General features: G+C 52.5%; 3 protein-coding genes across 3 annotated transcripts; 2 read left to right on the forward strand and 1 right to left on the reverse strand.

Annotated features, from left to right (window-relative positions):
* Positions 1 to 2,032: 2,032 nt before the first annotated feature.
* On the forward strand, positions 2,033 to 2,614 carry N0V96_008336 (uncharacterized protein; the record flags this gene model as incomplete). Its single annotated transcript, XM_053189954.2, has 1 exon — positions 2,033 to 2,614. A coding segment is annotated over one exon (582 nt), but the record flags the coding sequence as incomplete, so codon positions are not given.
* A 6,711-nt stretch (positions 2,615 to 9,325) lies between these two features.
* On the reverse strand, positions 9,326 to 10,090 carry PAN5 (2-dehydropantoate 2-reductase (Ketopantoate reductase) (KPA reductase) (KPR); the record flags this gene model as incomplete). Its single annotated transcript, XM_053189955.2, has 1 exon — positions 9,326 to 10,090. One exon carries the CDS (start codon positions 10,088 to 10,090, stop codon positions 9,326 to 9,328), a length of 765 nt encoding a protein of 254 aa, XP_053052377.2.
* A 1,442-nt stretch (positions 10,091 to 11,532) lies between these two features.
* Positions 11,533 to 15,051, forward strand: rhp26 (DNA repair protein rhp26; the record flags this gene model as incomplete). The annotated part of the gene is made up of 2 exons (XM_053189956.1): positions 11,533 to 12,799; positions 12,851 to 15,051. The coding sequence occupies 2 exons, from the start codon at positions 11,533 to 11,535 to the stop codon at positions 15,049 to 15,051; spliced, it is 3,468 nt and encodes a 1,155-aa protein (XP_053052378.1).
* Positions 15,052 to 15,116: the final 65 nt, after the last annotated feature.

A 15,116-nucleotide genomic window follows, 5' to 3' on the forward strand; every position in this document is an offset into this window, starting at 1 on the left:
CATCAGATATACCCCCATCAGGGCCAAGGCATGACTTCTCGGTGCTCATCCAGCCATTTTCTCTCCCAAAACCTGCTGTTTGCCCCCCAACAGACTCCACTGTATTCTCCAGAATGGGCAGAGCTGTCCAAGTTACGCTGTTCGCTGGTGGTTTTCCGCCCAAAGCAAGCCCCCCGTCAAGGACGGAGGCCAGGGGAAGGGTGACCCAGGGACTTTGAGCTTCCGAGCCCACGCACACGCGCACACACACACAGGCTCACACACATTCGCTCTCAAGAGTCAACTGCCTTGAGTTGAGCCAAGAGCTGCCACCCTGGTTCCCCTTCTCTCTCTCCCCCAGTGAAGCAGGGGGCCGAGCAACATGGGCGGCCTTCTTCTGAATTGCTGCTGCTCAGTTGCTATGCCCTTCCCAACCAGCGAGCGCATGGTAGGGCTCGTTTCAGCTTGTATCCCCCATTCGGCTGAACGTGTCTGGATTTCTTCCATGCGTTTTCCAGACCTCTCTCGTTCTCTTTCTCTCTGGGTCATCCGGCCTCCCTTTACAGGGTTGGATCAAATCCATCCGGAGGTTTCTTAGATTTGTGAAATTATTCATTGCTTGTCTCCTCCGACGGCCCTGTCTGTCCATCATACTATATAGGCTAGCCACCGTCACGCCCACCCCTCCTTGCCCGTTGCATCATCACCGCCGGCCGGGGGCACTCCTGCTTCTATATCCGGCAGCGAAACCCATGGCATAAGATCCCCAAATTATGCTACCGTCATCACCTACTGGGCAAGGTTAACTTGAGTCTCCGCAACCTACTCAGGAACAGAATACGTCTCGCACATGGCGAATCGCGTATGTGCTTAAGATGTCGGTGACAAAAGCAGCGGCAGTTGATGTACCCTCTTTCTCTCGCCTCACCCCTCCCATGCATGCTTTTCTCCTCTCCTTCGTCCCCTTCTCTCTACCCCCAGAGCAAGAGTCCACACACAGCCCTCTATTCCTCTTTTCGATAAGGCACATCGGACGATATAATGCAGCCCTTGCCCACGTCCGCGCTTCCTCTCTTTTGACCCCTTCACTACTATATTACTTGTCCAGGGCCAAACGGGATTTATAATAAGTCAAGGGAAGATCCCGTGAGCTTAAACGGCGCGTGACAACAACCAGTTGAAAAAGGGTAGCATGGTTACCTCGACCTTTATTTCGTCTTAATAATTTTTTTCCCACCTTACGCCAGTCAAAGGGAACTATCCGTCCGGCCGTGCAGACAGACAGACAGATAGCTCTCCACCACCATTGGGAGACAAGTTCTACGAAATCTCAACACCAACTTGGTCTTATTTCTCAGCCGTTGTCATCATCGTCGTCGTCGTCGTCGTCGTCTTCGTCTTCGTCCTTCTCCTCTTTTCTCTTCAACAGCACTACCACTAGAATCAACCTCGTCATCATCACAACCACAAGCTCTGGCAAGGGCTCGACCGTTGCCACAAGACACCATTATCCTCCGCTGCCAGCAATACCGCGAAAATTCTCTCCACACCTCCCGGGCACGAATGTTCGTTGAGTCTGGAGGGGGGGTCTCATCACGGCGACACCATAGCGCTGTTACAGGATCGCAGTTTGAAAGACTATCACCACCATCGCGACCCCGCAACGTCGCACCAGCAGCCCTCACCTCTCCCGACGCCGCCCGAGAGGGCCTTCGCTCAACCAATTCTTTCACTTCAGAGCCCGGCGACCGTCCAGAGCGGTTCGCTCTGGCGGGACCCATGTGCCGGAAGCACGCTGGCGGGCAACTATCGAGTAGGGGACTACAATGTCGATTATTCTGCACAGGAGTCGCATCCGAGCGACCAGAGCCAACAGCAGCATGGTTATGACACGACGCCCTCACATCATCAACACCATAGGAGCTCTCTCCATCATGGCGCCGCTCACACGCCCACTCTCCATGAGCCGCCCACTAGCCATCACTCCCATCATCCGGCCATGCAGCAACACCAGCAGCACCCTCACCACTCTCACCACTCCCATCAGGTTCTAATGGATCCGGGGCACCACATGGGCCACGCCCGGCACTTGGGCCCGCCTCACTACGGCGCTCCGGGTCCAGTCGTCGCTCCTCTGTATCCATCCATGACAACGCCTACGCAATCCCATACGCCCCATGGAGCCCCGAAAAGACCGAGGCCAGACGAGCTTGACTTGTCCGTTCCCGGAATCGACCTTGAACAGACGGACCTCGAGACCATGCAGCAGACTCCTCTGGGTACCGCCTATGCACAGGCGACCCAGCAAGTCCAGGCTCCCACGCACCATCACCATCGACTACCCGATACAGGACCCCCTTCCAAGATGATGAGGCGTGATGGTGACGGCGGAGACAGAGGCGGTGCCCCGAGCGTCGTGGGACAAGCAGGCATGCCGACTCCGGCACCGAGGCCAAGGGGGCCGAAGCTAAAGTTCACGCCCGAAGACGACCAGCTCCTGATCGATCTGAAAGAGAACAAATCCCTCACATGGAAGCAAATCGCGGATTTCTTCCCCGGGAGATCATCAGGAACACTGCAGGTGCGCTATTGTACGAAGCTCAAAGCTAAGACCACCCAATGGACCGACGAAACGGTATGTGCTCTTCCCTCCCTAGACTGCGATGCCATGCAGCACAGCCAGACGGCGTGATATGGCAAGACCGCGCGCAGTGTTCTGACTCAATTTTATCCTCCAGGACCAAAAACTTCGCACTGCGCTGCAAGACTACGAGAATGAGAAATGGCGTATCGTCGCTAACAAGGTCGGGACCGGCTTCACCCCTGCTGCCTGCCGAGAACGCGCGCAGGAGTTAATGGGCGGCCCTCCCTTATAGCATTCAATGTCTCCACCGGGAACTTCTGAGCCCCCGGCTGGAGACACAATCTACACGCAGCAGCTTCAGTGATGAAGAGGAGCTTGCCTTTAGCGATGATGTCCATCATGCAACTTGGAACGACACGACCCATCCGGAGCACCCAGATCGACCTCCACGAACGCCGTCCTCCCACTTCGACTCAGCGAGCTGGTAGGGAAGGAAGATCCGCAATAATCTGCTCGACGTCTTTTCATGTAACAGTTTGGGTCGACAAGCACAGAGAACGCAAGGCCCGAAGAATTGCGCCAGCTCTTCATCGAACCACCGAGACCACGACTACTTCTTCGCCTTGTTCACTTCAGCTTCTACCTCATACCTGCGACTCTCGAGTGGCATTGTCCTTTTGTTTTGCTGGATTCCCCATCCGCCTAATTCTAGAGATACCCCCGAACACCACGGGTCACCTTATTTTACTTTATCTTTTTCTCGACCTACTCCTTCATCTCGACTCATGACACAACGCACACACTATAGACTTTGGGGGGCAACACAGCGAACCACGCAATCTACGGCCTTTCTACTTGTTTTTATCCTTCTCGACGCTCCCTTAGGCGATTTTGACTTTTCATTCTCGACGCTTGTCATCAACCTTTCTTTGGCACCATGCAAGGATCCACCATCGGCCATTCTCTCGAAGTTTAGTGCATTCGACAGTTTCACTGCAGCATTTGGTGGTTTATTATACCAACACGCCTACAACATCAACTCTCGAAAACTTGACTGTATTGTATTGACGGAGGAGAGCTTTTGGTGGTGAGCTGGCTCTGATGCCTATGCGTCTTGCGGGTGGAACGAGAAAACAATAAAAAGGGGAAAACATGCAGATGGAAAGACGCATTTTGCATACACGGCGGATGACGCGCGCAGTTTTCGCATTCATGACGACGTCTGTTTAGTTTTTTTGTTTTGTACTTTTGACCTTTTTTTGTTTTGTTTTCTTCTAAACGCTCATTATTCGTTTTTTGTTCGATTCTACCCCACACATCACGCAATTGTACTTTGTAGTATTTGTAGCTTCTTCAACCCCTTTTTTTGCTTCGTCCCAAACTTACTTCTGCTGACACCATGATGAGGATCAACAAGATTTGGTACGAAGTGGAACAAAGTAGCAGCCATTTCTTTGAGATGCTACCTAAAACTCGATTATGTGAACAAAAACCGTGCAGAAAGATGGAGAGGAGATATGGGAAGACGAAACATGTTTCTTTTCTTCTTTTTATTAATGTATAGTGGAAAATCACAACTAATTCGGTCCCTGGTGTGGCCTATTTGAGAAATTTCATCAAAGTATTTCACTCCCCCCGAAGTGGGAACCTCGGGGATAAACTTCTGTGAATCACATTGGCATCGTAATGCAGCAAGCAGCCTGCGAGAAACCATGTACCAACCGCTTCGGGGAGGAACGGAAAGAAGCAAGGTAGGCGTAGGTGTAGGTGGTCACACACACTCTACACAAAAAAAAGCAACATGTCTGTCCTATCATCCATTCTATCTGTCCATCCCCTTCTGGACGGGATACCTACGGCGACCGCCTTGAATGTGCAACTTCTTGGGGCGCGTGTAGTCGACTTAGGGACCTACCTTAGGTCGAGCCGCCCCTTTTTCACACGAGGCCCCGAGGCCTCGTCCCAAACGAGGGCTTCCAAGGCACACCTCTTTTGGCCTTGCTACATTAGCGCGGCCTGTTTTTGCGGCCTTGGAGGGTGGAGGGGAAGTGGGAAACGGCCGGCCGGAGGTTTTTTTTGTATTTTATTTTACGGTTTGGCGTGCAGTTGACGTGTGGCAGCATCTATATTAACAATACATTTTCCGCTTTTGGCAGCTGCTGGTTTTTAATTACCTTGCCTTGCCCTCGACCAAGTGTGAGTGCAAAAGTCCGGGGAACCAGGAACCAGACCAGGCCAGGCCAGCCGCCCAGGGGCCCGGGGGTTTGGGAAGAGTCAAGAGATCGCGCGCGGGCGGGCGGGCATGTTTAGCTGCTGCTGCTAGAATTCGGAAACTAGGCAATACTCCGTAGCTGTATTTGTTTTTGACAAGTTGGCAACTTGACTCTGCTCTCGTTTCAAGAGTCTGTTCTTTTTTTGGGCGACGGACGATAGGGGTCGAGTTCATTAACTTCAGGCTTCTGCTGTTATTCTTGTTTCCCTCTGTTATGCCTGGGCCTTGGGGCCTTGGGGCTGGCGCGTTGGGTTTGGGTTCTTGGGCCAATATCGGCTTGGCGAGTAATGGCGGAAAGAGGAGCTGGTGGGGGAGGTGGGAGGGAAGGGAATGGCGACGGGCAGGATTCAGGAAGAGACCCAAAGGTGCGAAGAACTCGGAGACGGAAGAACAGGGTGGGAGTTCAGAACGGCCCTGCTTTGCCTGCTTACCTGCCTGCCTTGGCTCTCTCTCTCTGTGCCCCCCTCTATCCTTCTCTCTCATCTCTGAGCTCTCTCCTGTCCCGGCACAGGGTTCGCCACATAGCCAGATGTGGACGGTAACGTAGAGACGGGCTGCAGGTTGGCCCTGTTGTCTGCTGGAAGGACCAGGACCGGCTATCGAGTAGAGGTGAGAAAAAGAAAAGAAGAGGCGCCTCCCCGCAGGATGTGGGCACCTCTGATCCTCCGCATGTGCCGAGTTCGGGGTTTGTGATCGAGCAAGATGGTGGCCATTCTGGCGCCTTTGTTGTACTTCCTCCCACCCCCTTACAATGAGCGTCCTATGATCTGGATCTCCCGCTGGCTTCCAGCCTCCAGTCGTTGATGAACCCATTGATCACTGCGCAAGCTTTCGTTTGGCTCTGCGTCCACCCAGAAAGGTTGGTTTGGCAGCGGCTTCCGCCCGTTGAAACACTCGGCCCCAGGGTTTCGTTCGTTATATGACCCGGGGATTCTGATATATCCCCCCAGCCCGTCATCTCCCACTCCCAGTCCCCCCAGCCACCCGCCAGAAGGCAAATTCAGGGAAGAAAGAAGCGGTCAATCGCCCCCGGAACGTGACATGCGCGGAGCGGTTCCCACATGTTGTCATGCCTGAGCCTCTTCCCACTTTCTCTTCACTGACAGAAGTGCAGTGCCATCTGTGAGAGGTCGTGAATCGCGCGGTGACAAGTGACGTGACGGGTTAGCCTTGGTCGACGAGGTTCCTGCAGGTCACCCCCTATGCAGAGTGATACCTGCATCACTGCATCGGGTACGGAGACCTACGCGGCGCTTCTTCCAACGGTCTACGGATAGACAGGCCACGGGTGTGAGAAAGAGGCAAGGCCAACCGCACCCTGGGGTTCCAGACGTCGGCTCTCGGCTGCTGCTTGTGGATGGGGTTACTACCACCCAACTATCGCACCCCCCTTCGAAAGGTCGTGTCCGCCGCTATATTATTGAGACATTTTATGAACACATTTAAGCTCAAAGATTTCGTGACTCCCGAGACCACTTTCCGATTGTGGGGGGCCGCAAATCGGACAGTGACACCCTTTCGCACTTCGCGCAGAGAGTAATCGTGAAGCTCCGAAGCCGTACACGACGGGTGACCAGATTCTTCTGCAAAGACAGCTAAGCTTTTAGCAACTGTGGCAATTCCTATCGCAAAAGGATAGGCACCCTGTCGCATGGCGTAGATCAAGCAAGCCAAAACATCAGGCACCACGATGTTGCGGCTCCAAGGCACCCACGGGAAATTGCCATGTGGTCATGCAGGCGACGTTTGAAAATGGGAGGGGCTAAGAACAACACAACCCGCCCTCCTGACGATGAAGTTGAACCTTTTCTCCAACCCTACCTGGCTGTATGCCCCGTCAGCGGCTCGCCATCTCTTCGGACGAATGTCAACGGGTTCGCGAACTTCATGCTGAAAATTTGAGCAAGCTCAGCGCATGAGACGTCCCAGGTGAAACTCCTGATGTGCGATTGATAATGGGTTATCGTATGTGAACTGCCGGACCAGATGGTGAGGATGCTCAGTATCCAAGCCGGGGGATGCTGGACTCGATTTCCTGGAGCGCGAGCCAGGGGACATGGTTTATGCGTGATCCTCGGGGCATCAGCACCGTCATGTCCCGTCTCATGGTCTAGGGCTGATAGGGTTGTCTGAGGGGTCAGTCGGCCGACTATACGCAAACTAGCCGTATTCATACTTGAGATCTAAAGGCGGCGACCACTTGATATTGGCAGCAAGCCTTGGCTTAAGTCTCTCGAGTCCGAGACGTTGCTGAAAGGGCCAAAGTTGACTTCAAAGTCGTTGTCAAGGAACCCTTGCGGTGGCCTTGCACCCACCCGGTTGCTCCGTGTGCCAGCCCGGAAAGCTTGGATCAAGCGGCTGACTGACGTTACTGCAGCCGAGGACCACAGCGCCGAGTATATGCCGGGTTTCACCGATATTGTAGGCATATGTCCGACCCTGAGCAAGAGAGTAGCTTTTGGTCCATTGGAAGACTCCATTTTTGAGCTATGAAAGAGAAACCCGTATGTTGATGGCCAAACAAACAATCTGTTCGAAGATGCGTCATGCAGGTTGACGCTGCGATGTAACCATACCGCAACGCTTTTTTCGTACCAATTTGAGTGCCAATCAGGACTTGGTGCTCCGTTGCCACAGGTTGGTATTTAGGACCAGCTCGAGATCAACGTGAGGCATGCTATAGAATTCCTGGGGTTTCTCTCTGAAGTGGTTTTGATCCGGTAGCTTTGTTGCCCCAAACCACTCGCCTGTGGGATGCTGTTAGCCTTGTCGAAATTGATGTCGTCCACAGTCTCCGCAATGGGCTGACAAGAACCCATCAGACAGGCATCGCCAGGAAAATCTCCGTCAAGTATGCACCGGAAGTTTTCTTTCAACCCCTGTCGTCCAATCGGAGAATTGAGGCATCAATATGAATTGGATCCATATGTTGGAAAATGGAGCGCTGATGATTAGCAATCACTGGGTCCGCCATTCTCTCCACCGTGTAGCTCGCTCGCAACCAAGAGGAACACTGCCCTTCATGATTGCTGAATGGCGGCATTCCACCGAAGAGAGGGAATTGATGGTCTGATTTAATTGAGCCCTCTGGGTTGCCGTGTGCCCTGAGCTCCGCTTCTTATTTCGCCGCTTGGCAACCCATCGGCCTGCCATCGAACATCCAGTGTTTGTCATGTTTGAGGGAGCAAAAGCAAGCTCTAGACCGAATGCAAGGAACAAGATCTTGCTGCTATAGAGGAAATGGCGTGACTTCAAGCCAGATGATCCCAAGATCCATGCTGACTCTAGATCGAGCTTTTCAACGTCTTTGAACTGGTGGCCCGCCACGGACGATCCACTTCTTATGACAGATCAATATCGAGATTGTGTGGGCAGAACTTGGTGCATTGCTAGCTTCCACTGTATAAGTTGACAACCGTAGCCGTTTCAATCCATGAAGACCATCCACTACTTATTTCTGGCTGTTCACCTTGTTGTCGCAATGAATAGCGCTTCTCTATGGTGTGTTTAGCAAGCTTCGAGACTCGTTCCATGGCATCAACACGATGCCGAATGCGATGAGGGCCGCATGCCGGGCATCAGAAGGCAAGCTTAAGCAGCGTTTCCGAATATGCGAATCTACTGCCCATCATGAAATCCCAGAGGGGGTGGACGTAGCTTCGCATGAAGTTTTCTCGCACACCTCGGCGGCATCGTCGGCAAAAGGTAAGCGGCGGGTGCAAATCCTGAGGGGTCAAGAGTGTGGGCGTTTCCTTGGAAGGAAAAGTCTTCTGGCCGGGTACTTCCATGGCAGTCGCTGATGTTCCGTCCGCCCCTGACACGATACACTACTCGTGGTGGGCTACCAGTATATCACGCCTGATATTATGGCTATAATGTGGTCTCTTAAGGGGCGGCAAGCAAGCGAACGTGGCAAATGAAGTAGGCCACCTCGAGTGCAACTGCACACCAACCCACACTAACAGGCTCCGGGATTGCTTTGCAAAAGGGCACTCGAGTCACCTTTGGAGGAGACTGGGCCACGTTGGCATACCGCGAGTATGGCCAGTGGCTTCTCAAGGAGCGCGATTGCCGGACGGATGTAGGTCGCCCGCCGAAGTTCGGTACCGTCAGGACGAAGTCATCGAAACAAGGTTGTCCCGTAGCTTCTACGACAAATTCATGCTGCATCTCTGCCGTGGATTCGATTCATTCAGTAGGTAGTTGGACGCTATGCTGGTGTCGTCTAGTTTTCGAGCAGTCGAGTGACTGAACCGAGTCCACGAGCATCAAGAGGGTTGTACCCTGTACGGTCAATATTTCCAGTATCATCGCGGTTGATCGCGTAAAGTGTTGGACTAAGATCGACGACATTCTGGGGGATGCAAGCGTGTCATCGCGTCTTGCTCAAAGACTCGTCGGTGTTCTGCTGTCTTGTGACCTGGGCCAAGCGTTGAAGCGGTGTGAACATCGAATTCAAGCACTGGCAAGCCCACCTTAATGATCGTCTACTATACTAGGTTGGAGAAGTGCTTGCCGAGAGACTCTTCGTTCAACACAGTGCCATTTTCTACAAGATCGACGAGATTCTTGTGATGGACAACGTCAATCCTACACTCAAGATAGGCAGCCATCTCAACTAGCCATCCGTTGAACTCGTTGACTTCGGTAAGTTTCCCAACACGAACGTCTTGAAGCATAGAGCTCGTATTTTCTCGGACCTTATGTCCAACACTGTAAACCATCTCCTTGAGCTTGTCGTGGGAAAAGCGGTCCAGGAGGTCGCTACGTTGACGTCCGTACTCGCGGGTCGTCACGTTCTCCGCTTCCGATGGCATTCCAGGGACTGTCTGTAGAATTGATTCGGTGCTTCGGTCTTTGATCAGGGCTTGAAGAACATTGCTGGCTTCCATCAACAGACAACTGATGATTTTCGCTATAGTGCCTTCTTGTTTTGTGAATAGATCGCCGTTTTTACAGCGAAGGATGGCGGTTAGCGGGTTGATGACGGAGTTAACCACGAGTTTCTCCAGCTGAAGAACCCATAGCTCGTCGCGTGCCACAACCTGGCCGTTGAGATGAGGTGTTCTGGCGAGTATATTCGATAGATAAGAGGCGTTGTTATCAGAGTTGTTTGGGAAAACAAGCCCGACCTTGAGGTTTGCCTCGGAGGCATGTAGACTCTTGAACTGGCCCAAGGAAGTCACTCCGTGAGTTGTCACGCAAGCCAGCCAGTTGGGATGAGAAGCAGATGCATCTGGGTACCGCGATGCCATGTAGGAGTCGCCGTGAGGTGGCCAAAGTTTGCACATGCCATTCTGAGCGAAAGCAACCGTGGAGCGGTCATTGAGATAGCGACGTGCTCGATCGACCTGTGGAAGAGCTTGGGATGCCTTGGTCGTGACGATCAGGTTGGAAATCTCCTGTCCATCCGCAACCTCTCTTGCCGGACCTAAAAGCGGTTCTTCTTCGGACCATAGCTCAACATCAAAATCCAAATACTCCTGCGTAGAGTCTCCCCGAGTGATCTTGATGCCTGGTTGCTGTCTCCATAACAGTAGAAGCTCTTTGCGGTGAACAACGAGGGTTATCGGTGGTGGATTTGGTAGAGACGCAAGCGAGCTGGCAAAGAGAATTCCTAGGTTTCCAACGCCAAGAACGTAGATACGTTGTTGTTGGTTGCGGTGGCGTTGATGAGATATTGATCCATCTAGCCGACGGGCCGATGAACTCAAGACAGAATGATTTTCTTCCAAATTGGACAGGTTCCAAGCATAGAGTTTGGGTGCGCTCTTCTGGGGCAAATGATCGAGGGTAGGGTTGTAGCCAAGCGGGAGCCATTTTGGGAGCGCTCCGTAGAGTCGACGAGGACCGGTGCAGGGACCGAAGGCCGTGACCAACCGTTGAAATAATGCCAAGTGGAGAGCGCCTAATCATGGTTCTAGTCACAGAAAAACAGAGACCATTGCTAGGCGTGGATTTATACGAAGTTTGCTTTTGGATAGACGCAATAGTTGTTTGGGTGTAAGGTAGTTGAATCCCAGCAATGGCAAGATGAGCAGAGAGGTGCGCACGGAGTACCCTTATGGGCTCCTTCTTTGCATGGGATGCCGCATTAGTCAGGTGTGGCTGTCCTGCCGATTCTCATTGTGGCTGGGAAAGAGCCTCGAGCTTAGAAGTCTAAAGGGCTTGCCTGAACAGTGCTTACCTAAGACAGCCCCATACCGATGGTAATTACGGGACCGACAAATTCTACCAATCAAATTTGTCACAAAGTTTTACCATTAAGATCCCTGTCCAGAGCAGCTGACTGCGCGAACCGTTCGCTCCTGCCTCGCCGTGGCGTCATCGTTTTCCGGAGCAAATCGCTGGTGTACGCTCAAGCCTGACGCGCTGCTGCCTGTCCTGAATCTTTGCCTCACGATCTCACCGGAGTGAGTCACTCCTCCAACACACACGATTTTCCTCACGAAGGTCTCTTGGAATCTGAATCCTGCTTGTCGCTTACTTAACTTGGTACCTTCATGCATGTCCGCCACCTGAGCTCATAGCCATTCTCAACTTCACTCAATTCTCATATCCTCAACCACCAGCACGGCTGTTTGTGTGCGCTCAACTAGCTCATCAAAACCGGAAACTTCAAAGTCTATATTTCGGCAGTCGTAGTCCGGAACATCGGGCATGGATTCATGAAATTTCTCCGTCATCGGATCTCAAGATGTCGTCCGACAAAGAAGATAGTGGCATAGTTGCCGAGAAAACAAGTGAGGAAAGCACACCTTCCAGCACTGAAGCAGATGCACCCAGAACCACAGCAGTTCAGTTTGAGGGCGACGAGGCGGCATTTTTGCGAACCATCACAGCCGATATCCGGGATCAAGATGACTTAGAGCGCGACATTACAACACAGGCCAACGCCGCCTTAATTGAGGCAGAAGACAAGAAGGATAAGCAGCGCATTGAAAAGCTGGAAGCCACCAAAGATAAACTCGAGGCAAAAAGAGTAGACCAACGAAAGAAGCTAGAAGGAGCTCGACGGAACCCTTATCAATCACGGATCATACAGAAGGAGCTCGACAAGCTGGACCTAGAGATTGAGAATGCTATCAACGACATCTCGGACTGCCAAGCTCGCATTGATAAGAGGCAAGAAGAGATTGTGGTCGTGGACGATCCTGTTAAGAGCAAGTCTAAACGCTTGGCCGGCGAGTCACACAGAGAGTACCTTGTCCGGACCGGAAAGATTACGCCCTTTGCCAACATTGGTGGCGAACGACCTGATGGTTTCGAAGGAGAGCTAGCAGATGTTCTTGTCGAGGCTGAGCAAGACGCGGCTGCAGAGGAATACCGGAGCGACGATGAAGAGCCGAAGTCTCATCAAGTATTGCGCATGCCCGGCTTTGCTGAACATCCAGAAGCAGCTCCGGCATCCGCTGAGACTGAATTTTCTCTACGGCCGAGAAAAAAGCGCAAGGTGGATGAAGGAGCATCGTCCGATGAATTTGATGCGTCGGCTGTCAGTTCGGCTGAAAGCCAGTACGCTTCGGACACTAGTGAGGAAGAAGCTACGGGTCGCAAGCGCAAGAAGGGCACAACTACGGATAAGAAGAATAAGCGTAAGAAGGCTGCTGAGAATACAGTCACCGTTGGTAACACAAAAGTCGACCTGAGCAGCGTCGACGACGGAAATGAGGCGATCTATCAAGCACGCCTTGCCGATTGGGTCAGGAGACGGAGTGCAGCTCGTCAACAACAAAATGGCAATGCTGATGGCGACGCTTCAACTGAAGAGAATGGCGAGGAAGAGTGGTTCAAACCTTCACCTGATCAGCCTGATCACGAATTTGGTAACGGGCTAAGGCTCCCGGGAGACATTCATGCGTCGCTCTTCGCGTATCAAAAGACTGGTGTTCATTGGCTTGCCGAGCTCTACGAGCAAGGCGTAGGTGGCATCATCGGGGACGAGATGGGCCTTGGAAAGACAGGTAAGAAGTCTTGATGGCAGATGAATGAAATATTTCTAATACGCTCAATAGTGCAAGCAATTGCTTTCGTTGCGGCGTTGCACTACACCAAGAAGCTTGACAAGCCCGTCATAGTAGTCGTCCCCGCGACTGTCATGCAGCAGTGGGTTAATGAATTCCACCGATGGTGGCCTCCTTTAAGAGTGTCGATTCTGCACTCGTCTGGTAGCGGCATGGTCAATGTGGCTGAGGATGATGACGATGAAGATTATCCTGGAGATAGGACGAATCGTGACGCCGCAGAGCGTATCGTCAGGCGCGTTGCCAAGCATGGACACGTTCTGGTCACCACGTACGCTGGCTTGAACACCTATGGCGAGCAACTACTGTCCCTGGAATGGGGCTACGCCATCCTCGACGAGGGGCACAGAATTCGCACTCCCAACGCGAATGTCACATATCAAGCCAAGTGTCTCAACACACCACATCGGCTGATCCTGTCGGGTACACCAATCCAGAATAATCTCACTGAGCTGTGGTCGTTATTTGACTTCATTTTCCCCATGCGACTAGGAACTCTGGTCAACTTCAGACAACAGTTTGAGATTCCTATCAAGATGGGCGGGCACGCGAATGCGACTAATCTTGCAGTCATGACTGCTGAGAAATGCGCGACGACTTTGAAGGAAACCATCAGCCAATACCTGCTTCAGCGGCTTAAGGTTGACGTGGCGTCAGACCTGCCGGAAAAGACGGAACAGGTGCTGTTCTGCAAGTTAACGCCGGAACAAAATGAGGAGTACGTTAGGTTCATTCATTCGGATGCGGTCTCTCAGATCATGGCCAAAAAGCGTCAATCCCTCTACGGAATCGATATCCTGCGGAAGATCTGCAACCATCCGGATCTTGTTAGTGTAAACAGGAAGAACCAACCAGGATACGATTGGGGAAGCCCCAGAAGATCTGGCAAGTTACAGATGGTCGGCGACCTTCTTCCGATGTGGAAGAAGTTTGGGCATAAAACGCTGCTATTCTCCCAAACCAAGATTATGCTCAACATCATCCAGGACTATATCGGCAAGATGGAGGGAATGAACTACCTACGCATGGATGGAGATGTCACTATCGAGAAGAGACAAGTTTTGATCGACAAGTTCAACAACGATCCCTCTATTGACGTGTTCCTGTTGACGACTAAGGTCGGCGGCTTAGGTGTGAACCTCACCGGAGCGACCAGGATCATCATCTACGACCCTGACTGGAATCCGTCAACTGACTTGCAAGCGCGAGAGAGAGCCTGGCGACTCGGCCAGACAAAGCCAGTCGCCATTTACCGGCTAATGACTTCGGGTACTATCGAGGAGAAGATTTACCACCGCCAGATCTTCAAGCAATTTATGACGAACAAAGTCCTCAAAGATCCGAAGCAGCGGGCCAACTTCGATCTTTCTGACCTTTATGACCTGTTCAGCTTCGGCGACAATAGCCATAGTATGGCCAGCGCCAACAGAAGCAAGGTCTTTGAGGGTGCGGAAGTCAAGTTCAATCAGTCAGAGGGCCACAATCAGCTGGAGAAGCCGTCAAAGAACGCCGTACCCATCTCCTCCGTCAAGGCAGAAGATGAGGTCGACACGGTCAGCAAGCTCTCCGGCGTCGCTGCGATGGAGGAGTTCACAGAGCCTACAGATGACAGCGAGGAGAAGCGCATTACCGAGAATCTGTTTTCTCGAACTGTGGATAGCGCCTACGAGCATGACCAAATCATGAATGGCAAGAAGAAGGTGCAGGCTGACCAGGCTATGAATCGACACGAGGCGAACAAGATAGCGGCCCAGGCTGCCGCCCATCTGCGACGAGCTGGAGAGGCTGCGCGCCGTATCCCCATCGGAACTGTCACCTGGACTGGCGAGATAGGCGAGGGAGGCCGACCTACTGCACCGCGACGCCGCGGAGTGAATTCTTCGGCGGTCATGTCTTCCCTCGCGGATCGTCAGGGGATCGGTCAGCCGGCCAGCGGCTCCAGTTCACGGGGCAACACTCCAAGTACGGACAAGCCCTTGAAGGAGAAGGATTTCATACCCTTGATCCAGACTTTCATGAGACGTCAAGGTGGCAAGGCAGTGACTAAAATGCTGGTGGATCATTTCAATCCGTATTGCAAGACTCCAAAGCAGACGGACGACTTCAAAAGTGCCTTGGACAGGGTAGCCGTCCTGGGAAAGACGGGTGGCACGGGTAGGGGTACCTGGACGCTAAAGCCTGCTTTCAAGTAGCTGCTGAACAATTCTAGTTGCCCTTGGACGACCCGAGGGCCATGATGAAAATATTAAGGATCAGG

The sequence above is a fragment of the Colletotrichum fioriniae genome, assembly GCF_027942845.1.
Source record: "Colletotrichum fioriniae strain IMI 355084 chromosome Unknown scaffold_10, whole genome shotgun sequence".
Lineage (NCBI taxonomy): Eukaryota > Fungi > Ascomycota > Sordariomycetes > Glomerellales > Glomerellaceae > Colletotrichum > Colletotrichum fioriniae.